This window comes from Molothrus ater, chromosome 5 (genome assembly GCF_012460135.2).
Source record: "Molothrus ater isolate BHLD 08-10-18 breed brown headed cowbird chromosome 5, BPBGC_Mater_1.1, whole genome shotgun sequence".
In the NCBI taxonomy this organism is placed as follows: Eukaryota; Metazoa; Chordata; class Aves; order Passeriformes; family Icteridae; genus Molothrus; species Molothrus ater.
In genome coordinates, this window is record NC_050482.2 from 2022513 (window position 1) to 2047145 (window position 24633).

The 24633-nt window shown below is 49.0% G+C and overlaps 1 protein-coding gene across 1 annotated transcript in view; it reads right to left on the minus strand.

Annotated features, from left to right (window-relative positions):
• The window catches only part of EXOC4 (exocyst complex component 4), a 362041-nt gene that overhangs the window by 10935 nt on the left and 326473 nt on the right, over positions 1 to 24633 (minus strand). The window contains exons 15-17 of the mRNA XM_036400734.2: positions 23128 to 23269; positions 16964 to 17142; positions 15076 to 15235 (exon numbers count right to left, since the gene is read on the minus strand). Of these exons, the coding sequence (XP_036256627.1) occupies positions 15076 to 15235; positions 16964 to 17142; positions 23128 to 23269 (481 nt within the window). The remainder of the gene's footprint in view (positions 1 to 15075; positions 15236 to 16963; positions 17143 to 23127; positions 23270 to 24633) is intronic.

The following is a 24633-nucleotide window of genomic DNA, read 5'->3' on the forward strand; positions in this document are numbered from 1 at the left end:
TCATCAAGTGAATTTTTCCCGCAGTAGTTGTGGTCAGTAGTTGTGTGCCATGCTCCTGCACTAGGCTGCGGTCAGGTCCATTAAGCTGTAGTAGCTGTGGTCAGTAGTAGCTGTGGTCAGTAATAGCTGTGGTCAGGTCCAGCACCAGGCTGTGGTCAGGTCCATCGAGCTACAGTGCAGTAACTATGGCAGAGAGAAACCAGGATGGGTTCGGTGCCAAAATTTGAGATATCCAGAAGTGGTGGCCATCAGCATGGAGCTGTGGCTCTCCTGGATGAGGGATTCAGAGCTCCAACCCTCTGCTCCTTGCTCTCTGTGGTGGCCACTGGCCTGAGGAACATTTCATCCCAACTTCTCCTGATGCTTGGAAACCTCCAGGTTGGAGGCCACAGGTTTTTATGGGCAGCTGCTGTTCATTTCCAGCATTTTTGGTCAAAATTGCTTCTCCCTCTTGATCATTCTGAGGGCAAAAGTCGTATTTAAAGGGACTGAAACCCACCACCCCTAAAAGAGCAGCTCCCACAAGTCCACCCCTGAAACCCCCTCTGCAGCACAGCTGTGGCTTCTTCTGCCATTCCTGGTGGGTTTAGCTCCAATTATCCCAACTTTTTCACCCAACAGAGCTTCACTGCAGTATTTTTTTTTTGCCAGACAGCACAAATCTGAGCATTTTAAATGAAAATATTATCAAGGCAATGTCAGTGCAGGTAAAATCCAGAATACATGGGGTTTCTATCTCCACTCTCCACTGTATGGAAAAAAACAAGTTTTACTCATGGAATATCCTGGAGTTGTGTCACGTGAATGTCACTTTTTATGGACTGACTCCACTGCAGTGCAACAGCGGCTCCTTGGAAACAAAACTGGTCCCCACAGAGTGAGCAGAGAGTCCCTGCACGGCTTCTGGATGGTGGAGTAGTTCAGAGCCATCAAAAGCACAGCAATTCTCTGAACTGCTTTTTATCTCCTCCCTCTTCAGCTGCACAAACCCTCCAGGCTCCCCAAAGGACTCTGCTGCGAGAACTGAACCTGCAGTTTTCCCTAGTAATTTATTAATTTTTTTCAAGTTTTTTTCGACCTCTCGCAATTCCCATCTGAGAATTTCCCCAGGCACTTTGGAGACTCTGCATCCAGAACTTCTCTCAAAAGCTGCTCTGAGGGTGAGAAGGACCAAGGACCCCACCACGGTCCCCTCCAACCTCATCCATTGTGTGTGGGGAGCTCCTTGTGTGTCCAGCGGGGTGGATCCCACCCAACAACAGCCACCCTACAAAATCATGGAATCACAGAACCATTCAGGCTGGAAAGGCCCTTTAGAACATCCAGTCCAACCATTCCCAGCACTGCCAAAGCCACCACTGACCATGTCCCCAAATGTCACAGCCACAAGGCTTTCAGTCCCTCCAGGGATGGGTATTCCAGCGCTGCCCTTCTTTGGCTGAAGAGATTTTTCCTAATAGTGATGCTCCTTGAGTAACCAATCCCAGATTCCACCCCTGAAAGCCCCTCCAGGGACTAAAAGCACATTTTCCTGATGATTCCCAAAATCTGCACATTCTCCATGAAGGAAAACTGCATTTCCCCCAGCACCCCACTTTTAACAGATGGCAGAAAAATTCACCCATTTGCCACGTTGGGCTGGGCTTAGGAAAACAACCCAGGATCTGAGGCACTGAATCCTATTAAAAAAAGCCTATTAAATCCTATTTTAAAAAGCCATATTTTATATCTTGCCTCTTCCCAATCCAAGCTGTTCCCCACCAAAGCATCAAACTTGCTCTTATTTGCAATTTTCCTTCTCCTCTTTGTTTTTCCACACATGACAAGGTGGAATCCTGATTTACAACTTCTTTAGGAGAAGATCTTCTTGAGAGACCCATTTCAGCTTTAGGTGTTAATGCACCTCTGTGACGTGAGGTGGCAGCTGAATTTTAGAGCCTCTCTGTATTATTTGAGCTCAAATCTGGAATACAAATGATGAAAGACAAGGGGAGCTTTGCAGCCTTCAGTAAAATTGGAGTAAGACACGATATGCTGCACATAATTCCCTGAATATATCTAAACGCCGACATCATCATACGTGTGTGCGTTCAATGCAGTGCTCTGGATGTAATTATTCAAACAGCTCCCTAAAAAGTAAGAATTGAGGCATTTGGACTTTCTCAGAATGTGTGGATTTCTCCTGGCTACAAGGCCCAGGTTCATCAGAGGACAGATTTAATTGCTACATCAGAGTTTGTGTGTTGATATTCGACATCTGACGTGCGAAAGTTCAGGGACACCAATCAGGCACGGTGCAGATGCCACTCTGCAAAATGTTCTCAGACAGTCTCCATCTGTCAGATATGGTAATCCCTGCTCCCCATCAATAATTCACCTCCTTCACTCCACGTTTCCCGCACTGGAGTTGGAATTTTTAATGGCAGAGGCTCCACCTTGGATAGACGGCGTTGCCTGCTCTGCATTCCCCGCTCGTTCCTGCCCCGCAGCCTCTCGCCTTTGGCACTTCAAGAATAATTTCTCAGTTTATTTAGGGCTTTTTTTTTGGTTTTCCTTTTTTTTTTTTTTTTTTTTTAATCACAGCTCTCCTTTTGGGCTGTCTCATCTTGCTGGAGGGTGGAGGTCAGAGGGTAATTATGGCAACCACACCGAAATCCAGCTCGGGGCGATCACGCCTTTCCTGGGAAAGCTCCTGGGGAGCACCACGGGGAAGGCTGAATCCCCCAGAGAAGATGTTACTGCACAGTTGGAAAGGGGGGAAAGGGAGGGAAAAAGCTGCTGTGGAGCTGTTCCTCCATGGGTCAGAAAATGCTGAGGGGCATCTTGTCCCCAGCTGACTCCACAGAGCCCATAAAATCACAGAATCTTGGTTACATCCCAAACTCTTTGCAACCTTAAATCCTTAAAGAGAATGAATAATAATAATAATAAAAAAAGATGGAAAGCAACTTTTTACACAGGCCACAGATAGTGACAGGACACAAGGAAAGTTTTAAACTAGAAGAGGTGAGATTTGGATTAGATTTTTGGAGGACGGGGTTTATTGTTTATTGTGATTGTCCAGAATAAGATGTTACTGCACAGTTGAAGTGGGAGAAAAGGGGGGAAAACGGAGGGAAAAAGGTGATGTGGAGCTGTTTCTCCATGGGTCAGAAAATGCTGAGGGACATCTTGTCCCCAGCTGACTCCACAGAGCCATAAAATCTCAGTTACATCCCAAGCTCTTTACAGCTTTAAATCCTTAAAGAGAGTTAATTAAAAACAAAGATGGAAAGCAACTTTTTACACAGGTGACAGACAGTGACATCCTCACTGTCCCTTTGTGTCCCAGCACCAACATTTTCCTCCCTCCCAGCCCTTCCCAGGGACACATTTGTGGCTCCAGCAGGTGGCAGAGCTTCACCCCTGCCTTCCTCTGATGAGGAGAGAGGAGGGATGGCTGCTCCTGACACGCTGATGGTTCTTTCTTTTATTATTTTTTTTTCTGTAGTTTCTTTTTTTTGTGAGTGTCACACAAATTCCCTTCTCAAAAAATCTGTCCTTTCCCTTCAAGCTGCTTGTTGGGAATTTCACCAGAACCTCCCAGAACAGGACCCAGACATTCTTCTCCCAAGAACCCCCCTTTAAGCACGGGAGGAAAGAGCAGTTTCTAACCCAAACAGGAGATCCAAGGTGATGTGGGAGAGCTCAGACAGGGAGCTCCCATTCCCACACACTCACAGTGGGATCTGCTCCCATGGGATGGCTCTGGATGCTTGCTCGGGCTCAGGCTGAGGGTTGGGCTCTTCTCCCAAGCTGACCAAACAAGAGGGAACAACCTCAAGTTCCAGGAGAGGTTTAAGTTGGATATCAGGGGAAGTTTCTTCCCCAGAAGGGTTTTCCAGCCTTGGTGGAGTCCCCGTCCCTGGAGGGATTTCAAAGCCCTGGAAGTGTGGATGTGGCACTTGGGGACAGGGTCAGGGGTGGCCTTGGCAGTGACAGGGAAAGGGTTGGGCTGGATGATCCCAGAGGGCTTTTCCAACCCAAACGATTCCCTGATTCCAAACAGAGACAATCCACGGAAGGATTCAGGACAGAATCCTGTTCCTTGTGCTGGGGGCTGCCACCCTTGGCTACTCTAAAGCAAAAAAACCTTTTAATGAAGGAAAGTCAACGTGATTCCCTCTTCTTCCTCGCCTGGATTCCACTGGATCCCATTTCCAAATTCCGCTGGATCCCATTTCCAGTTCCACTGGATGCCATTTCCAATTCCACTGGATCCCATTTCCAGTTCCACTGGATCCCATTTTCAGTTCCAGTGGATCCCATTTCCAGTTCCCCTGACTCCCATTTCCAGTTCCACTGGATCCCATTTCCAGTTCCCCTGACTCCCATTTCCAGTTCCACTGGATCCCATTTCCAGTTCCACTAGATCCCATTTCCATTTCCAGTGGATCTCATTTCCAGTTCCAGTGCATCCCATTTCCAGTTCCAGTGGATCCCATTTCCAGTTCCACTGGATCCCATTTCCAGTTCCAGTGCATCCCATTTCCAGTTCCACTGGATCCCATTTCCAGTTCCCCTGACTCCCATTTCCAGTTCCAGTGGATCCCATTTCCAATTCCCCTGACTCCCATTTCCAGTTCCCCTGGATCCCATTTCCAGTTCCAGTGCATCCCATTTCCAGTTCCCCTGGATCCCATTCCCAGCCCTGCAGCTGCTGCCTCCGTGTCTCCAGCCCAACCCCTCGTGTGATGCTTGGTGGCATTTCCAGAGCCTGGAGCTGTGGAAGTGCAGGGAATCAGGGAAAGCTCCTTGGAAGGCACAAGGAGCAAGAAGGCACAAGAAGGCAAGAGGAGAGGATTTGCGGGAATGTTCCCGTGGAAGTTTTAGAGCAAGCCCACAAATAAAGCTGCTCTCTGTGCACACAGAATCCTGCTAAAGCCAGTGCTGGATCCACCACACACACACAGAGGCTTTACCTGCACCTAAAAGTGAGCTTTCGCACTCATCCTCATATTTCTGTGGGCTGAAAAGCTTATCAGAACCTGGGCACCATCTGGAAGTGCAGTTTTGGCCTCCTGATCCAGACTTTAGACCTGGTCTAAGACCCTGCAGCCTGGGGGGGCCTGTGGGGAAAGCCCTGTGGGCTCTTCCCAGCCAAAACCTCTTCCCAGCAAAACCCCTTCCATGCTTCCTGTGGGAAATGAGGTGCAGGGAGAGACTGGAGTTCCCTGGGAACCCAGCAGAACCCCTTGTCCCAGCCCTTGAGCCCCTGCCAGAGTGTCCTGGGTGGGTTTCCCAAGGATCCAGAACCCGTGGGGACCCCACCCTGTCACTGCAGGACACGAAACAATTTGAGCTCGCGCACCGCTGCTCTCAAGGAGAAGAAAAGGGAAGTTTATTTCCTGACTCCAACATTTATAGCTTTCTAAAAGTGACAGTGGATTGGAGGGTGACAGTGCCACCTCCCCAATGACACTGGACAAACCAACAGCCCATCAAATTTCTCTTCTTCTACAAAAGAATGTGAAACAATGAGTTATTTACAGAAAGTGTGTGAGGAAGTTTGTGACAAGAATGTCAACATCAGAAGGCTTAGAAAATATTAAAAAATCAAAGTGACACACCCCACCCCACTGCTGACCACGGACCACATAGGTTTGCTCTGTATTTCTGCTGCCACCACCCAAAACCCAAATTCAGTGCAAATAAAGCAAATATTGAGGAGTTCTCCCTGATTTCCCAGAGCCACCACAGAGAGGACAGTGGCCACCAGGACTGACACCTCCAGGATGTGCCTGTCAAACCTTGGTCTGAAAAAAACCAGAGCCCACCTCACATTGCACAGGCCTGGGTAAATTAAATTGCCTGAAGAAAACAGTGCCCACCTCACATTGCATAGGCCTGGGTAAATGAAATTATCCAATTCCTGGATAAATTAAATATTCAAATCAAAGCGACACACCCCACCCCACTGCCAACCATGGACCACGTAGGTTTGCTCTGTATTTCTGCTGCCACCACCCAAAACCCAAATTCAGTGCAAATAAAGCAAGTTTTGAGGAGTTCTCCCTGATTTCCCAGAGCCACCACAGAGAGGACAGTGGCCACCAGGACTGACACCTCCAGGATGTGCCTGTCAAACCTTGGCCTGAAAAAAACCAGTGCCCACCTCACATTGCACAGGGCTGGGTAAATTAAATTATCCAATTCCAGCTGGAATTCCAACTCAGACCTTCTATTAAAGCACTTCCACAAGTGACTGGCCAGTGGCAAAGCATCGTCACCGAGGCCAAAATCACTAAAGGTGGAAAATAAGAAGAAAAAAACTTGCAGCAAGAAAAATCCCTTGCCTTTAATTACCATTAGCAATGCAGCATGACAGAGGGAGATAAACACACAGGCACCTACACAAATAAGGAGCTTGGGAACACAAAGTAATTACTTTGATAGTTTTTTTTTTTCCTTCCCCCCTCCCCAAAGACATTCAAAACTTATTAGTCTCCAGAAAGCACATATCAGCAAAAGACTGTCACCTCGGGGATAAATGAGGGATTTGTTTGGAACTCATTTCCAGGAGAATATATCCTGATGGTTTTAAGGCAGGGGAGGAACGTGTTCTGACCAAAACTGACTTCTTAAAAATGTTTATTCGCATCTTCCTGAGTCTGGAATGGGAACACCAGGTTCTGCCTGGTGAGAAGTTCACCCCATTGATTGTTTCTCCATCATGCCACGAACCCAGAGAGGAAAAGTCAATGAAGCCTCTCAGTTTTTCAGTCCATTTCCAGTTTAGGAAAATTGAATTAATCTCTTTACTCAGACATCCCTGTCCAGGCAATGAAAATCATTGCAGAGAACACGAAAACCTCTCTCTTTAAAGGTTACAGAGCGAGGATTAACAGTGCCTGGGGCAAGGGCTGAAAAACCTGATCAAAATAAAACATTGAGTCAACACTGGCGAGGCTGAGCAGGACTGGGGCCTCCCAGAGCCTGCTGATATTTTCAGATGATTCCTCCTGGCACTTGGAGCCATCCCCACGGAGAGTGGGTGCTCTGTGATCTCCCACAGCCAGGGGAGAGCAGGGCTGGGAGAGTTTGGCCCCTAATCCAGCTACTCCGGGGATGCTACGGGGTGTAAAAGCCTCAAGGGTTGTCCTGGGGAGGAATATTTGAGACTGGGCACATCCACGGAGAAGAGCAGAGTCACACCTTCCAAAATCTCCAAAATGCTCCAGAATCTCCTCTCCATCCTGCGCTGAGAAGTTTCAGCAAAGGATTTGGCCACGGCCCAGCTTCCAAGAGCTCCTGAAGGACTGGAAAAGCTGAAAGTTTGGGAAACCTGGAGAAGCTGAAAAGGCCAAAGGATCTGGGGGACGGTCTGGAAAGCCAGGAGGGGCTGAGGGAGCTGGGAAGGGTCTGGAGAGCCAGGAGGGGCTGAGGGAGCTGGGAAGGGTCTGGAGAACCAGGAGGGGCTGAGGGAGCTGGGAAGGGTCTGGAGAACCAGGAGGGGCTGAGGGAGCTGGGAAGGGTCTGGAGAACCAGGAGGGGCTGAGGGAGCTGGGCAGGGGCTGAGCCTGGAGCAAAGGAGGCTCAGGGGGCCCTTGTGGCTCTGCACAAGTCCCTGCCAGGAGGGCACAGCCGGGAACAGGGACAGGAGCAGAGGGAACGGCCTCAGGCTGGGCCAGGGCAGCCTCAGGGGGGATTTTGGGGAAATTCCTTCCCAAAAAGGGCTGGGTGGAGTCTCCATCTCTGGAGAGATTTAAAATCCATGTGGATGTGGCCCTTGGAAACATGGGGCAGGTGGTGGCCTTGGCAGGGCTGGACTCAATGATCTTGGAGGGCTTTTCCAACATAAACAATTCCATGATTCCAAATGTGCTGAAAAGCAGGGAGACACCCAAAAAAAAAAATGCTCCAGGGAATGCTGGGAAGGAACAGATTTGGGCCCTCCTAAAACTCCTGGCAGATTTCACTGGGAATGGGATCCATGGATGGGGGAGCTTTAATGATCCCATAAAAAGGTGGAGCTTTGGGATGCACTGGGCAAGGGCCACACAGGGACCCTCTGATCCCCCAAATCCCCCTGGGGCAGCAGGAGGAGGAAGGTGGGGATGAGGCCATGGAGCTGAGGGCTGGTTTTTAAGCCTCTGATTTTCGGTTAATGCGGTGAAACCACTAATTACAGCTAATTAAACCTGCACTGAGATCAAAGCTCAGCAGAAGCTACAGGGGGGAGCAAACAAGGCGGAAAAGAAAGGGAAAGAAAATACGGATTTTGTTGTAAGCGAGTCCTTAATTGAAAACCAAAGCAGCTCTGTTAATTAAAAGCTGCAAGCCCAAACGAGGACAGGCTGCAGACACAGGAGCCCAGCCTGGGATGCAAACAGCACAACTTTCCACAACCTTCTCCTCCAGAGCCTCTTCTGGCCCTCATCCCCTGTAAGGAAGGGATTTCCTGGGATCCAGACTGGGAAGATTTGGGGATTTTTACCTTTCTCAACTCAGCTACGAAGAGGGGGAACAGAGTGCCCTGTGTACTCAGCTGATGTGGGGTTTGCTCAAACTGAATGATCCTAAACACCCCAAATTTAGTCCTGGCTTGAGGGCAGCCCCAAGGAGAACATCTGAGATGCTTCTCTCACCCACAGGTGGCAGGGGAGCATCTCAGGAGCTCTGCAGAGACTCCTGACTCTGAACAAAGCATCCAGGTCAGGACTTGCTGGACCTGATGCTCTCCACACACAAATGGAGCTCAGAGGAAGATTTCCTCCACCAGCTCCTCCCTCAGGCAACCTGGGCACCCAGGCACAACCACAGTATTTATCGAGAGTAAAATCAGGCAGAGAAATAAGATTTGGCCATGAAAAGTCTCCCTGCAGGGCACGGCGATGTTTGGCTGCTTCCCTTTCCCTCGGCAGCTCCCAGTAGATGGCAGCAGGTCATTGCTGATTCCTGCTGCCAGGGAACGGCAGAAATCCGGGGAAAATCGAACAAAAACCTGCCCGGGCTGGCAGGACAGGAGGGCTGAGCGCTCCCTGGCAGCACAGCCCCGGTACCAGCCCAGCACTGATGCAGGATTGACGTGGGATTGAGAAAAGCTCGAGCTGCAGCTGCATCCTCCATCCTAAACCTCCCCATCCTCCCCTTTCCTGGGATCATGGAGTGCTTTGGGTGAGAAGGGACTTTAGGATCATCCAGAGCCACCCTGGCCATGAGCAGGGACATCTTCCACTATTCCAGGTGGTTCCAAGCCCCATCCAACCTGGCCTTGGAATAAAGATGGGTTTGGAGTAACAGGAGCATTCCCCAGCCCCATAGAGGGGCTGGAGAGTGGGAATGGAGCTGGGAAGGGTCTGGAGAACCAGGAGGGGCTGAGGGAGCTGGGCAGGGGCTGAGCCTGGAGCAAAGGAGGCTCAGGGGGCCCTTGTGGCTCTGCACAAGTCCCTGCCAGGAGGGGACACAGGGAGGGAACAGGGACAGGAGCAGAGGGAACGGCCTCAGGCTGGGCTCAGGGGGGATTTTGGGAGAATTCCTTCTCCATAAGGGTTGTTGAACATTGGAAAAGGCTTCCCAGGGAGGTTTGGAGTGCCCATCCCTGGAGGTGTCCAAGGAACACCTGGAGGTGGCACTCAGAGCTCTGGGCTGGGGACAAGGGGAGGGTTGGGCACAGCTGGGATTCCATGGGCTGGGAAATCTCTTCCATCTGCCGTGATCCTGTGAGTCCATGATTTGGGTTTACTGATGGCCAAACCAGGCACAAGGGGAGCTCTGATGGCTCCTCCCCACCCCATCTCCCCAGGGAGCCACCAGCAGCACCAATGAGGTGCCACATCTGCTACAGGGACATGTCCCAGCCAATATTCCTGTCATTGTCCCAGACAATACCCCTGGGAACGTCCCAGCCAATATTCCTGGGAATGTCCCAGCCAATACTCCTGGAATGTCCCAGCCAATATTCCTGGCAATGTCCCAGCCAATATTCCTGTCATTATCCCAGCCAATACCCCTGGAATGTCCCAGCCAATACCCCTGGAATGTCCCAGCCAATATTCCTGGGAATGTCCCAGCCAATATCCCTGTCATTGTCCCAGCCAATACTCCTGGAATGTCCCAGCCAATATCCCTGGAATGTCCCAGCCAATATCCCTGGGAATGTCCCAGCCAATACTCCTGGAATGTCCCAGCCAATATTCCTGTAATTGTCCCAGCCAATATTCCTGGAATGTCCCAGCCAATATTCCTGTAATTGTCCCAGCCAATATTCCTGGGAATGTCCCAGCCAATACCCCAGGAATGTCCCAGCCAATATCTCTGGAATGTCCCAGCCAATATCCCTGGGAATGTCCCAGCCAATATTCCTGGAATGTTCCAGCCAATACCCCTGGAATGTCCCAGCCAATACTCCTGATATTGTCCCAGCCAATATTCCTGGAATGTCCCAGCCAATATTCCTGGAATGTCCCAGCCAATATTCCTGAAATGTTCCAGCCAATATCCCTGGAATGTCCCAGCCAATACTCCTGGAATGTCCCAGCCAATATCCCTGGGAATGTCCCAGCCAATATTCCTGGAAGGTCCCAGCCAATACCCCTGGAATGTCCCAGCCAATATCCCTGGAATGTCCCAGCCAATACCCCTGGAATGTCCCAGCCAATATTCCTGGAAATGTCCCAGCCAATATTCCTGTAATTGTCCCAGCCAATATTCCTGGAATGTCCCAGCCAATATCCCTGGAATGTCCCAGCCAATATCCCTGTCATTGTCCCAGCCAATATTCCTGTCATTGTCCCAGCCAATACTCCTGGGAATGTCCCAGCCAATATCCCTGGAAATGTTCCAGCCAATATCCCTGGGAATGTCCCAGCCAATATTCCTGGAAGGTCCCAGCCAATATCCCTGGGAATGTCCCAGCCAATATCCCTGGAATGTCCCAGCCAATATTCCTGGGAATGTCCCAGCCAATATCCCTGTCATTGTCCCAGCCAATACTCCTGATATTGTCATCAACAGCAGGACAAGATTCCAGGTCCCTGCAGGAGGGGTGGCCATGGGAACACCTGGAATGGAAGCTCCCACTCACTCCAGCTGTGGGGACACCTCTGGACCCCTCTGCTGCCACCCCCTGAGGCAGGGAGGACCCTGAGAGCCAGGGACAGCGAGAGCCCTGCTCGTTTCCCAGGTGACAGTGACACTTGTTAGGGAAAATGTCCCCATTTCATCCCTGCTCTCTCTGCTCCCTTTGCAACCACCTCAGTTGTACACTCAGTTCTAACACTCGTCTGACTCAGAAAATCACTTTTTTCTGCGATTTTTTAAATTTAAGGCTGAGTCTGAAGCAGAATCCTCTGATGAAATCTTCATAAAATCCCTGAGAATTTTGGGTGGGGATAGAGGGAGAGGAGAGAAGAAGACACAAGGGAAGGGACAAGAGGAAGAATTCAAATTTGAAGCTTTTATCCCTTTCATGCTATAAACCTAATTCTGGCTGTGAAACTTTGGTAATTTGGAGGCATTTGGAAGTGGTGCTCAGTCCCAGAGTTTGCAGCACATGCCTGGATATTCCACAGGGAGAAAATCCTGCCTTTTCCTTAATAAAGCAGTGGAAGCCCCAACAACCTCCTGCATTTCTGCTGCCCTAGATACTGAACACACACAGGAGTGAAAAACCCATTAATATTGGCAGGAAATTTAGTAAATGCCACAAATCCTTTGTGACACCTCAGCAGTCAGAGCCAGCCTGTTTCACCCTTTCTCCTGGTGGAAAAAAAACTCCTCACACCACTTGGCAATTTAATTTTTTTTTTTTTCTGGTGGAAATGTGCTCTGTGATGCTCTGCTGAGACTTTCCTTGCCTTGAACTGAGAATCTGAAAGCAGAACTCATTTAAAACACATTTTCCCCTTGCCATGGGATTCTCCCAAAGCAGCCAATGCTGCTGTTGTCACCTGCAGGTCACAGAGCTTTGGAAAAATGGGGTTTAAACAGCAAGAGCCTCACCAGGACCAACAAGTGTTACCTGGGCTTGCTCTTAACCCTCCACCTGATTTTTGATTCAGGGGAAAAAGGGTTTCCCCTTCCAGCTTCCCTGCTTGGGATTTCTATTGCCTGGAGTCACTGAGCAGAGAAGAAAGGGATGCCCAGTGTTCTCTGAGGCCTCTAAAAAGCCTTGAAGACAATGCCAGAAGTGAAAAATAAAAGCAAAAAATCAAAAGCACAACATTCAGGAAAACCTTGAAGAACTTTTGGTCCTTTCTCAACTGGCCTGGCCTTTCCTACAAACTGATTTCAAACTTTGAGGAAAGGGATCTGCTCCAAAATTCAGATTTGAGGCATGGAGAGGGGTGCACTGATTGTTAATTGTGGCTAATTGCTGCTGAACCCTCAGTGTGATGGACACAGAAATATCCAGGCAGGGCTGGGGCTCTCCTGTGCCACCCTTGACCCTCCAGATCCCTGGAGCAGGGAGGGAATTTATCCCAGGGAAAAGAAAACCAAACTTTTGGTCCTTTCTCAACTGGCCTGGTCTTTCCTACAAACTGATTTCAAACTTTGAGGAAAGGGATCTGCTCCAGAATTCAGATTTGAGGCATGGAGAGGGGAGTGTGGAGAGTGATGTATTGATTGTTAATTGTGGCTAATTGCTGATGAACCCCTCAGGGCTGGGGGTCTCCTGTCCCACCCAGACCCTCCAGATCCCTGGAGCAGTGAGGCAGGGAGGGAATTTATCCCAGGAGGTGCAGGAGGAAGAGAGAATTTCTCCAGCAGCTCTGCCGCTGCTCCTGTACATAAAAAATAAACACTTTATCTTGGAAAAGGCCAAACTGAGAGTTATCCACAGCACAGAGCATTTACAGATTCCTGCCTGAGCTGTATCACAGAGGTACAAATCACTTTTATCCAGCCTGATGTTGTTTTATGCTTTCTGGAGGGGAGCTGTTATGTTTATTTAGCAGTTTGAGTAGAACCTGGCTACCCTGGGGTCCCTGGGGTGACGTGAGAGCCTTGCCCAGGTGATTGTGAATTCAGGGGAGCAGGGCAGGCCTGGGATGCACCAGAGCCTTGTTTATGTCAAAGGAGGATCTGGGTAATAAACATTTAAACATTCAGGAGTCATCTGAAGAACTAAAGAGTCAAACAGAGTATGAAAGAAGAAAAGAGGGAAGTGATGAAGCTGTGAGAGCAATAAGAGAAATGTTGCTGGATTGATTTGATGGGAAGAGTTCAGCACAAAGCTGCTGTGGGAGGGGTGGGGTCAGGCTCTGCCCCCAAGAACAAGGGACAAGGACACAAGGAAATGGCCTCAAGTCATGCCAGAGGAGTTTAGGGATGGATATCAGGAAAATTCCTTCACCACAGGATGGTCATTTAAGAAAGAAAAGATGAAATTTGGGAAGTTTATTCCTTGCAGAATATTATTCCTTCCTTCCTTCCTTCCTTCCTTCCTTCCTTCCTTCCTTCCTTCCTTCCTTCCTTCCTTCCTTTCTAGTGGATCTTCCTCCCTCCCCCTCCTGCAGGCCACAGCTTCCTCGTGCCCATGGTGATCTGGAGAAATGAATTCAGTGATGGTTCCCCCCCAGGTGTGATCCCAAATAAATGAGGCACTCAGTCACACTCCTCACCCAGGCAGCTCAAACCTGCCTCAGAATTCAGCCTCCAGCAGCAGTGGCCAAGTGATGGCACCAAGAGTTCGTGGTGGGTCAGATCCAAGTTCCACACAAACCTCTCTCATTTCACCCCATTCCTCCATTTCCAAGTCCCAGACTTTTCCTTTGGCTGTTCCTGGCTCAGCTGTCCCCTCCTGACCCAGAAGGATCAGCTGAGCCCCAGAATGTGGGAGAGGTTTGCAGGGGGTCTGTCCCACCCAGTTTTGGGCTTATTTTGGGTTTATTTTGCTGTTCCTGCTATTTCAAGGTAACAGAACTCAAGGGAGATGTCCCTTCAAGCCCACCTGGATCTGGTGATCCTGAGCCTTCAACAAACCAAAACATTTCTCACCTGGGAATAAATCCAAGCCCTAATTTCATCCTGTTCAGGTTCCACCCACCACCTTTGGAAGCTTTTCCCTGCCTGGGTTTTGGTCTTGCCCCAAGGGAGCACCAAGCACAGACACTTGGTGGGACCTCACACCAGCCTCAACTGATCCACATTGGGGCTTGATGACCTTGGAGATCTTCCCTGACCTTAACAACACCCCTGATTCTGTGATTCCACGTCCCTCTGAACGTTGTTCAACCAAAGGAAAGCAAAAAATCACCACCAGCACCTCCAGCTGTTGAACTTGCCACTCATCTGGCCACCTGAGACTTTTGGAATGCTGGAACCCAGGGCACAGGGAATATTTCTCTGCCTGACCCCCAGGAGAACACTGCTTTTAACCTTTTAATCCATGGAGAAAGCTTCCAAGACTTTGGGATGAATTGGAATCTACAAGTGTGTGAAACAGGTAATAGTATAGTTTATCACAGGGTGAAAAACTCAGAGTTTTGGGTTTTTAGTATGGAAGTAGATAGAAGACAAGATGGAGGATTTGGGGCATTGTTGATCTCCTTCTTGTTCTTCATCCACTCCATTTTCTGCAGTGTTGGTGGCACAGGGTGATTGGTTAGAAAGAGCCACAATGCAGATGTTGTGTCAACAGACAAATAATTAGTTATTGGTAGAAAGTTAGAAACAAAATACCTTCTAAGAGTATTTTGGATACTTGGATATTTGGACATGCCCAGATTCCTCCATCTTGCCTCCTGAACCCCCATTCTAAAACCCCTAAAATTCTACATTTTCACCCTGTGATAAATTCACTATCATTCTACTTAAACTTTCGTGGCTTGCAGATCCTCATATAAGGTTGGTGATTTGCTCCATGGGTTATAATCAAAGGCACAGGAGTCTTGGGCTCTGTGCCAGGGCTCTGAGCCCCGGGGCAGGGGCTGGAGCCCTCCAGGACAGCCAGAGGGATGTCCTGGCTTCTGACATCAAACACAGCTGACAGGTATAGGAGAATTATTGTAGATAATGCACACGTGGTTTGCATTGTCTCAGCTCCTGTGGGCCCCAGGTGAGTGAGTGCCAGGGGGCGAGGTCTGTGCTCACCTGGCAAAGTCCAGGTCGGCCTCCCGGGACATGGTGATGTTGGTCAGGTTCTGCTGCAGGATGAAGATGTTCCTGCACATCTTCTTGATGCCCGACTCGCTGATGCGCCTGAAGTAGTGCGCGCCGTTGATGAGGATGCAGGAGATGAGGTGGCCCAAACCTGCAAGGGGGGAAGAGATTTAGTGCCAGTAAGTCATGGTAAAAAAAAACCCCAAAATGTGCATTGTTAAGTGGTGCCTGTGAGCTGGATCAAGGGATTATTGGGTTTTTACTGGAAACCTGTCACAGACACGTTTTATGAAAAATCCTTTCCTTAGGATTTTTCCTCCTGAGAAGCTGAGAGGCCTCAGGAACAAAATGTAACCAATGGATATCTGCTGCTGTGGAATGCAACAGGTGCATCTGGGATTGGGCTCATGGGGTTGTTTCTAATTAATGGCCAATCACAGCCCAGCTGTCTCAGACAGAGAGTCTGAGCCACAAACCTTTGTTATCATTCTTTCCTTTTCTATTCTTAGCTTAGCCAGCCTTCTGATGAAATCCTTTCTTCTGTTATTTTAGTATAGTTTTAATATAATATATATCATAAAATAATAAATCAGCCTTCTGAAACATGGAGTCAGATCCTCGTCTCTTCTCTCATCCTAAGACCCCTGTGAACACCAGCACAGAAACCCTCAGTAATCTTCGTGGTGCAGTTTAGGACTTTCCACTTTAGTAAAAACACAGAAATGCCCCAAAACCTAGAGCTGTGTATCGAGGGATAATTGGATTTTAACTGGAAACCCTCAATAATCTTTGTGGTGCAGTTTAGGACTTTGCACATCTTTAGTAAAAACACAAAACTGACCCAAAACTTTGCACAATGTCCCTTCCAGTCCCTCTGCAGAGCAATGGGTCACTGCAGCTCCTGTAGAACCACAGGATTTTAATCTGTTCCCCAGGCTGGTGGTTTCCCTGTTTTTCCTGGTAAATTCAATTTCCAGGAGCAGGAATGAGCTGCATTCCCATGCCCCTGATGCACAACCCTTCTGTGAACAGTTTCCTGTGTCTGAAGGATCTCAGAGGGGCACAGCTGGGGGCTGAGGGACACAGGCACCCCCCAAAATGATGGATCCACTCGTGTCTCATTACAAAGAGCAAAAACCCAGCCTGATTTGCACTGCAACCAACCCAATCCAGGTCTGGGCAAGCCCAGAGGCCAATTAAAAGTCTTAATTAAGGATTTAATTCATGTACAGGGAGCCAGTGTGGGAAATCTGTAAATCCCAGACCCGGGATTGAGAGGTGTGATTAAGGAGGACCATGAGTATGAATTTAAACTTCAACAGGATGTGAATGGTCCCTGTGGCTCTGTGTGGAGCCATTTCCTTCTTCTTGAACAAACAGGGAATCACAGAATCCCAGGATGGTTTGGGTGGGAAGGGACTTTAAAGCCCATCCAGTGCCACCCCTGCCATGGCAGGGACACCTCCCAGTGTCCCAGGCTGCTCCAGCCCCAGTGTCCAGCCTGGCCTGGGGCACTGCAGGGATGCAGGGGCAGCCCCAGCTGCTCTGGCAATTCCAGCCCAGCCAGGAATTCCTCATTGCCAAGATCCCATCCCTGGCTGCCCTCTGGCACTGGGAGCCATTCCCTGGGTGCTGTCCCTGCAGGCCTTGGCCCCAGCCCCTCTGCAGCTCTCCTGGAGCCCCTGGAATGTGCTGGAAGCTCTCCCTGGAGCCTTCTCCTCTCCACGGGAACATTCCCAGCTCTCCCACACGGCTCTCCCTCAACGCTCTGTGGGTGACGGCAGCACCTCCCTCTGCTTCACCCCCGAAAGGAATCCCGTGGAGCTTTGGGATGAGGATGGAAAACCCTTTATGGAGGAAGGACTGGGAAGAGCCTGACCTTCGAAGATGTACTGGAACTTGTGCTGCTGCAGGCTGGCGCTCATGGCCTCCTCGATGGCGCTGATGTCCTTGTTGAGCCGCACCACCAGCGGGTCGTAGTCCATGCTCTCCACGTTGGCCACGATGGCGTAGTTCCCTTGCTTGGCCAGGGGGATCAGGTAGTGGAAACAGTGAACCCTGGGAGGCACAAGGAACACATCACATTGAAACAACCCCTGTTTTAAAGTTTTTATGGGAGGCAAAGCGGCTTTTCCCCTTCCTCAAGCTGGTAAAAAAATAACTTCATGAGATGGGTGGTGGTGTTTGGGTTAAAGGCATCCTCCTCTTGCTGTTGCTCCATCTTCAGGGATGGATCCAACAGATCCTTGGTGATGGATCTGACCTCCATCATCCCACTGAATGGGATGGGAGAGTGCCTTGCTGTGTTATTATGAGTATGCATAGGGTGTATGAGGTGGTAAGCAGGATTGCGGCTCCTGTTAAGATAATTGTTCCCAAGATTCCCCAACTTCCCATACAATACCAGTGCTCCAACACGAACTCCTTCCATGAAAACCTCATAAAAGGGAAAACTGGCAGGACCAGCAAGCCAGGGGTCATGGAATGATCATTAAAATTCCATGATTGTGCCTATTCCCAAGCACTTCACACCACTGCAACTCCATCCTGTTCACCAATGTGCCCAACCATCATCCCTCCATGGAAGGAGAAATTCCATGCACTTAAATCCCAACATGCCCAACCATCATCCCTCCATGGAAGGAGAAATTCCATGCAGTCAAATTCCAACTTGCCCCCCTCCATGGAAACAGAAATTCCAGGCAGTAAATCCCAACTTGCCCAACCATCTCCATGGAAGGAGAAATTCCATGCAGTTAAATCCCAACTTGCCCCTTCCATGGAAGGAGAAATTCCATGTAGTTGAATCCCAATGTGCCCAACCATCATCCCTCCATGGAAGGAGAAATTCCATGCACTTAAATCCCAACTTGCCTCCTTCATGGAAGGAGAAATTCCACACAGTTAATTCCCAGCATGCCCAACCACCATCCCTCCATGGAAGGAGAAATTCCATGCACTTAAATTCCAACATGAACAACCATCATCCCTCCACGGAAAGAGAAATTCCATGCAGTAAATCCCAACTTGCCCCCTTCCATGGAAGGAGAATCCATGCAGTTAAATCCCAATGTACCCAACCATCATCCCTCCATGGAAGGAGAAATTCCATGCAGTTAAATCCCAACTTGCCCCGCTCCATGGAAAGAGAAATTCCATGTAGTTGAATCCCAACATGCCCAACCATCTCCATGGAAGGAGAAATTCCATGCAGTAAATCCCAACTTGCCCCCCTCCATGGAAAGAGAAATTCCATGCACTTAAATCCCAACATGCCCAACCATCATCTCTCCATGGAAGGAGAAATTCCATGCAGTTAAATTCCAACATGCCCAACCATTATCCCTCCATGGAAGGAGAAATTCCACACAGTCAAATCCCAACTTGCCCCCCTCCATGGAAACAGAAATTCCATGCAGTAAATCCCAACTTGCCCCGCTCCATGGAAACAGAAATTCCATGTAGTTGAATCCCAACATGCCCAACCATCATCCCTCCATGGAAGGAGAATCCATGCAGTTAAATCCCAACTTGCCCCCTTCCATGGAAGGAGAAATTCCACACAGTTAATTCCCAACATGCCCAACCATCATCCCTCCATGGAAGGAGAAATTCCATGCAGTAAATCCCAACTTGCCCCCTTCCATGGAAGGAGAATCCATGCAGTTAAATCCCAATGTACCCAACCATCGTCCCTCCATGGAAGGAGAAATTCCATGTAGTTGAATCCCAACATGCCCAACCATCTCCATGGAAGGAGAAATTCCATGCAGTTAAATTCCAACCATCATCCCTCCATGGAAAGAGAAATTCCATGCAGTTAAATCCCAACTTGCCCCGCTCCATGGAAAGAGAAATTCCATGTAGTTGAATCCCAACATGCCCAACCATCTCCATGGAAGGAGAAATTCCATGCAGTAAATCCCAACTTGCCCCCCTCCATGGAAAGAGAAATTCCATGCACTTAAATCCCAACATGCCCAACCACCATCCCTCCATGGAAGGAGAAATTCCATGCAGTTAAATCCCAATGTACCCAACCACCATCCCTCCACGGAAGGAGAAATTCCATGCACTTAAATCCCAACATGCCCAACCATCATCTCTCCATGGAAGGAGAAATTCCATGCAGTTAAATCCCAATGTACCCAACCACCATCCCTCCATGGAAGGAGAAATTCCACACAGTCAAATCCCAACTTGCCCCCCTCCATGGAAACAGAAATTCCATGCAGTAAATCCCAACTTGCCCCGCTCCATGGAAACAGAAATTCCATGTAGTTGAATCCCAACATGCCCAACCATCATCCCTCCATGGAAAGAGAAATTCCATGCAGTAAATCCCAACTTGCCCCCTTCCATGGAAGGAGGAATTCCATGCAGTTAAATCCCAATGTACCCAACCATCGTCCCTCCATGGAAGGAGAAATTCCATGTAGTTGAATCCCAACATGCCCAACCATCTCCATGGAAGGAGAAATTCCATGCAGTTAAATTCCAACCATCATCCCTCCATGGAAAGAGAAATTCCATGCAGTTAAATCCCAACTTGCCCCGCTCCATGGAAAGAGAAATTCCATGTAGTTGAATCCCAACATGCCCAACCATCTCCATGGAAGGAGAAATTCCATGCAGTAAATCCCAACTTGCCCCCCTCCATGGAAAGAGAAATTCCATGCACTTAAATCCCAACATGCCCAACCACCATCCCTCCATGGAAGGAGAAATTCCATGCAGTTAAATCCCAATGTACCCAACCACCATCCCTCCACGGAAGGAGAAATTCCATGCACTTAAATCCCAACATGCCCAACCATCATCTCTCCATGGAAGGAGAAATTCCATGCAGTTAAATCCCAATGTACCCAACCACCATCCCTCCATGGAAGGAGAAATTCCACACAGTCAAATCCCAACTTGCCCCCCTCCATGGAAACAGAAATTCCATGCAGTAAATCCCAACTTGCCCCGCTCCATGGAAACAGAAATTCCATGTAGTTGAATCCCAACATGCCCAACCATCATCCCTCCATGGAAAGAGAAATTCCATGCAGTAAATCCCAACTTGCCCCCTTCCATGGAAGGAGGAATTCCATGCAGTTAAACCCCAACTTAGGACTCTGCAAAAAATCATAATTAAATTGTTTCTCTCAAAGCCAGAGAGGAAATTGCTGTGCCCAGAAAAATCCACAGCAGAGCTCCTTCTGCTTTTGTAGTCACCCGGCGGGAACAAGGTTGGGTTCGACTTCCACCAGGAGAGGTTAAGGTTGGATTTTGGGGAAAATTCCTTCATGGAAAGGGTCATCCAGCCCTGCACAGGCTGTCCAGGCCATGGGGTGGAGTCCCCATTCCTGGAGGGATTTAAAGCCATGTGGAGGTGGCACCTGGGGACATGGTCAGTGGTGGCCTTGGCAGGGCTGGGAATGGTTGGACCTCATGATCTTAAAGGTCTTTTCCAACCTCAATGATTCCATGATTCTGGAATTCACCTGCCAGGGGAACAAATCAAAGCCTGAGGGAGAATCCCTGGAATTTGGGGCATAAGTCAGGGTCAGCACACGGGGACAGGAAGCTCACACCAGAATGGCCCAAAGCTGTGCCAGAGATGTCCTGGCTTCCACATTCCCTGGAAAACACCCTTGAGGTGGCCATCACGAGCAAGTCCAGTTTAGGGTAATCCCCAGAGTAAAAGCAACTTATATATAATTTTATGTATTGTTTTAAAATATGAAAATCCTGTAACAGACATTAAGTAATCTAGAATTTCATGGTTATTCCAACAAAAGCTGCTTGCATTCCCAGGCTGGACAGGGCTTGGAGCAACCTGGGACTGGGGAAGGTGTCCCTGCCTGTGGCACTGGATGATCTTTAAGGTCCTTTCCAACCCAAACCTTGCCAGGACTTTAGGATGTGATTCCATGGCTTGGAGAATGATCTGGGAGTGCCAAAAACCTCCTTTAAGGAAGCACATCCAAATCCAAGGAGCAGGATCTCAGTGACCTCAGGGGCACTGGAGGAGGAGAAGACAACACCAAGCTGCATCTGGAGTGAATGTGGGCTCTGAGGCAGGAGAAAATCAGGGGATAATTGAGTGGAATTCCCAAAATTCCTGGGGTGTTCAAGGAGACAATTCCTAAATTCCTGGCTGTTTTGGTGTCTCCTCAGGTTGCACCTGCAGCAGCCAGTGGTGGGATAAATTGCCAGGCTCTTCCCAAATGTGCTCAGAGTGTCTCCCTACCCACAGTGGATGGATTCCCACTGTGCTGTGCGCCTTGGACACGGCACAGATCCAGGGAATGGGTACAGGATCAGAGAATCCTGCCAGGAGCAGGCACCAGAGTTACTGCAGGTGGTTGGAAATGCAGAGTGAGGGATGCAGGGGAGCTCCCACCCCGCTGGGGTTTCCCTGATGTCAGCACCTCTCCTCAGTCCCTTCCACCCTTTGGACACAGTGACGGGGTTTGGTGAATTCACAGCTCCAAACTCGGCTCCTGTTGGAAGCACTGGAGGAGCTGGGCAATGCTCTGCTCTAAATTACAGCAGAATTTATCCCCCAAGTCCATTTTAGGGGTTTTTGCTTAACCCAAGTGTGACAAAAAGCCACAGAGGCCAGAAACCCATCCCAAGAGTCCGGGTTCCTTCAGTCCAGCTGGAAAACTGCTCCATTTCCATACTTCCACCACCTTTTCCTCAAATCCTCCCAAGCCCAGCAGGTGATGGATGGCAGGATGAAGGACTGCTGACAAGAATTAATGTGGATTTTTTTTCCAGAGCTCCACGCTGATCCAGCAGAGCACACGGGGACACAACGTGGCCTGGGATGTGTCACTGAAGGACAAACTGGTGATCCGTCAAAGCTCTGACATCCCCCTTCTATCTGCTGCCTCAGAGCAAAGGGAAACAATGAAAATACACCTGGCCTGAACTGTTCTCCAGGGAGAAACATCTTCCCAGCCCTGGAGTGGGCAGCTGGCAGCCTGAAGAAAGGGATTTGCTGCCTTTGATCTTTGCATGTGAAGGCAGAGACTTCATAAAATTACCTGGCCCTTAAAAAAAGTCCAGCTGGTTCCCCAGTTCCCGTTACTGTTTGAAAAAGTAGGAGGAGAAGCTCCTATTTGCAGTCCCAAAAAACCAACTTGTTAGACTGTGAAAACACCATTGTTTTTGGACAAAGTCCCCGAAAATCACATTTTTTTCCTTTCTCTGAACCATAATTACGGAATCACAGAGTGAGCTGGGTTGGAGGGACCTGCAAGATCACCCAGTGCCCCCCTTGCCATGGGCAGGGACAACTCCCACAGTCCCAGGGTGCTCCCAGCCCTGTCCAGCCTGGCCTTGGACATTCCAGGGATCCAGGGGCAGCCCCAGCTGCTCTGGAGGACCTCACCACACCCACATTAAGGAATTTCTTCCTAAATTCTCTTTGAATTAAGATACAAACCTCCCTAGGAAATTCCACTTTTGGTGCCCTGCCTCCATCCCACATTTGGCCACCCACGATTCGGTGATCTGGCATTCCTGGACTCACCTTTGATGCTGTCATGGATAAGATTATTATTATTTGTGTCCTCTGGACATGATCTCCACCTGCAGCCTCCTAAGAGGCCCCTCTGTCACAGACATGTTTTATGAAAAATCCTTTCCTTAGGATTTTTCCTCCTGAGAAGCTGAGAGGCCTCAGGAACAAAATGTAACCAATGGTTATCTGCTGCTGTGGAATGCAACAGGTGCATCTGGGATTGGTCTCATGTTGGTTGTTTCTAATTAATGGCCAATCACAGTCCAGCTGGCTCAGACTCTCTGGTCAGTCACAAGATTTTATTATCATTCCATTCCTTTCTATTCTTAGCCAGCTTTCTGATGAAATCCTTTCTTCTATTCTTTTAGTGTAGTTTTAATGTATCATTTTCTTTTAATATAATATATACAATAAAATAATAAATCAGCCTTCTGAAACACAGAGTCAGATTCTCATCTCTTCTCTCATCCTGGGACCCCTGTGAGCACCACCACACCCCTCCATCCCCAGATTCCAGGTTTTACCTGACTTCCAAGTGCAGCACCAGCAGGCAGCGGTCAGCCATCTCCTGGAAGGACCTGGCCAGCTCACTCAGGCTCTGCAGGATCTGCTCGGATGCAGGAAGGTGCTCCAGGCTGGCATGGCTGTCCTGGCCTGGGGATGTGGCTGCCAAGAGAAAAGAGTTCAATTTGAGATCTTGTAAGAGCCGAAATGAGAGATGTGGGACTCCAGACAGCTCTCCAAAATGCAGTTTATTGTATCCAAAATGCAGTTTATTACATTCAAAATGTTACAGCAGTCCAGGGTCGGGGTGACAGAGCTGTGCCCACAGCTGTCAGCTCCAGCCACAGGCAGGCCTGCAGACCCACATCCCTCATTCAGGCTCTTACTAATGGTGCCCCACGTTGGGCACCACTGTAAAAGATTAAATGAGGGATGTGGGACTCCAGGGGCTCTCCAAAATGCAGTTTATTGCATCCAAAATGCAGTTTATTGTATCCAAGGTGTCACAGCAGCCCAGGGCTGTGGGTGACAGAGCTGTGCCCACAGCTCTCAGCTCCAGCTGCAGGCAGCCCTGCAGACCCTTTGGTTTTGGTTACAGTGCATTATAGACTTTCCTTTGCTGAGCATCTTCATGCAGTAGAACCAATCTATACCTGAACTGTTATCTACAGCCTGTCATAACTACTGTAATTACCATATTCATGTTACTGTTCTCCAGTCACTCAAAGTTAGTGCATTACAGTTTAAGCTAGAAGTTGGTTTGTTGGTTTTCAGTTTTCTTGCAGTGGAAAATTCTGAGACCTTTTTTCTACTTGCACCATTTGCTGCCTTGTTTGCCTGTGCTCTCTTTGTGCTTGGTAAAAACATCTTCTTGTTTGGGGTGGGTTTATCCTTTGCTTTAAGCCATAAAACCCCTTCTAACTAACACACCCTTTGCCTCCTTGGTTATCAGCAATTCTTTTCTTCTATATCAAAACTTGCTTCCATCTCTATTCCTTCATCAGACTCTACATTCAAAAATCTTTCTGCCAAGCACACATCTCTGTGAGACCTTCTTGTCAAACTTTCAAACTTGTCAAACAAGATGTTCTCCATCCCATCCAGAGCCTCCTGTGTGCTCCCATCCCAGCTCTGGGTGATCCCTCCACTTCTAATTCAGGAGTGGATCAAGGAGCAAAGTGTTCCTGCCATGGATTGAACTCCCAGGTGGGTCTGAGGGGTTTCATCAATCACCAGGAGACATTTTCCTTGGAAGAGATTGCTCTGGGCTGAGAATTCCTGTGGCTGCAGAGTCCTGGAGTGTTTATCTCACTCTGCTGGGAGGAGCTGCTTGGGAGCCAAGGCACCCACAGGTGGGAGGGTCCTTTTTGGTCCCCACAATGTCCCTCAGGTGAGTCCCCACCCCTTCAGAGGAGCCTTTCTTTGGTTTTGTTCCCTAACCACAGCCCAGTAAAAAGCAATTAAACACCCATGAGCTGCTCATGGATGGTTTCATTCCCACTGAGATCTCCTTGAAAAATCTTCTG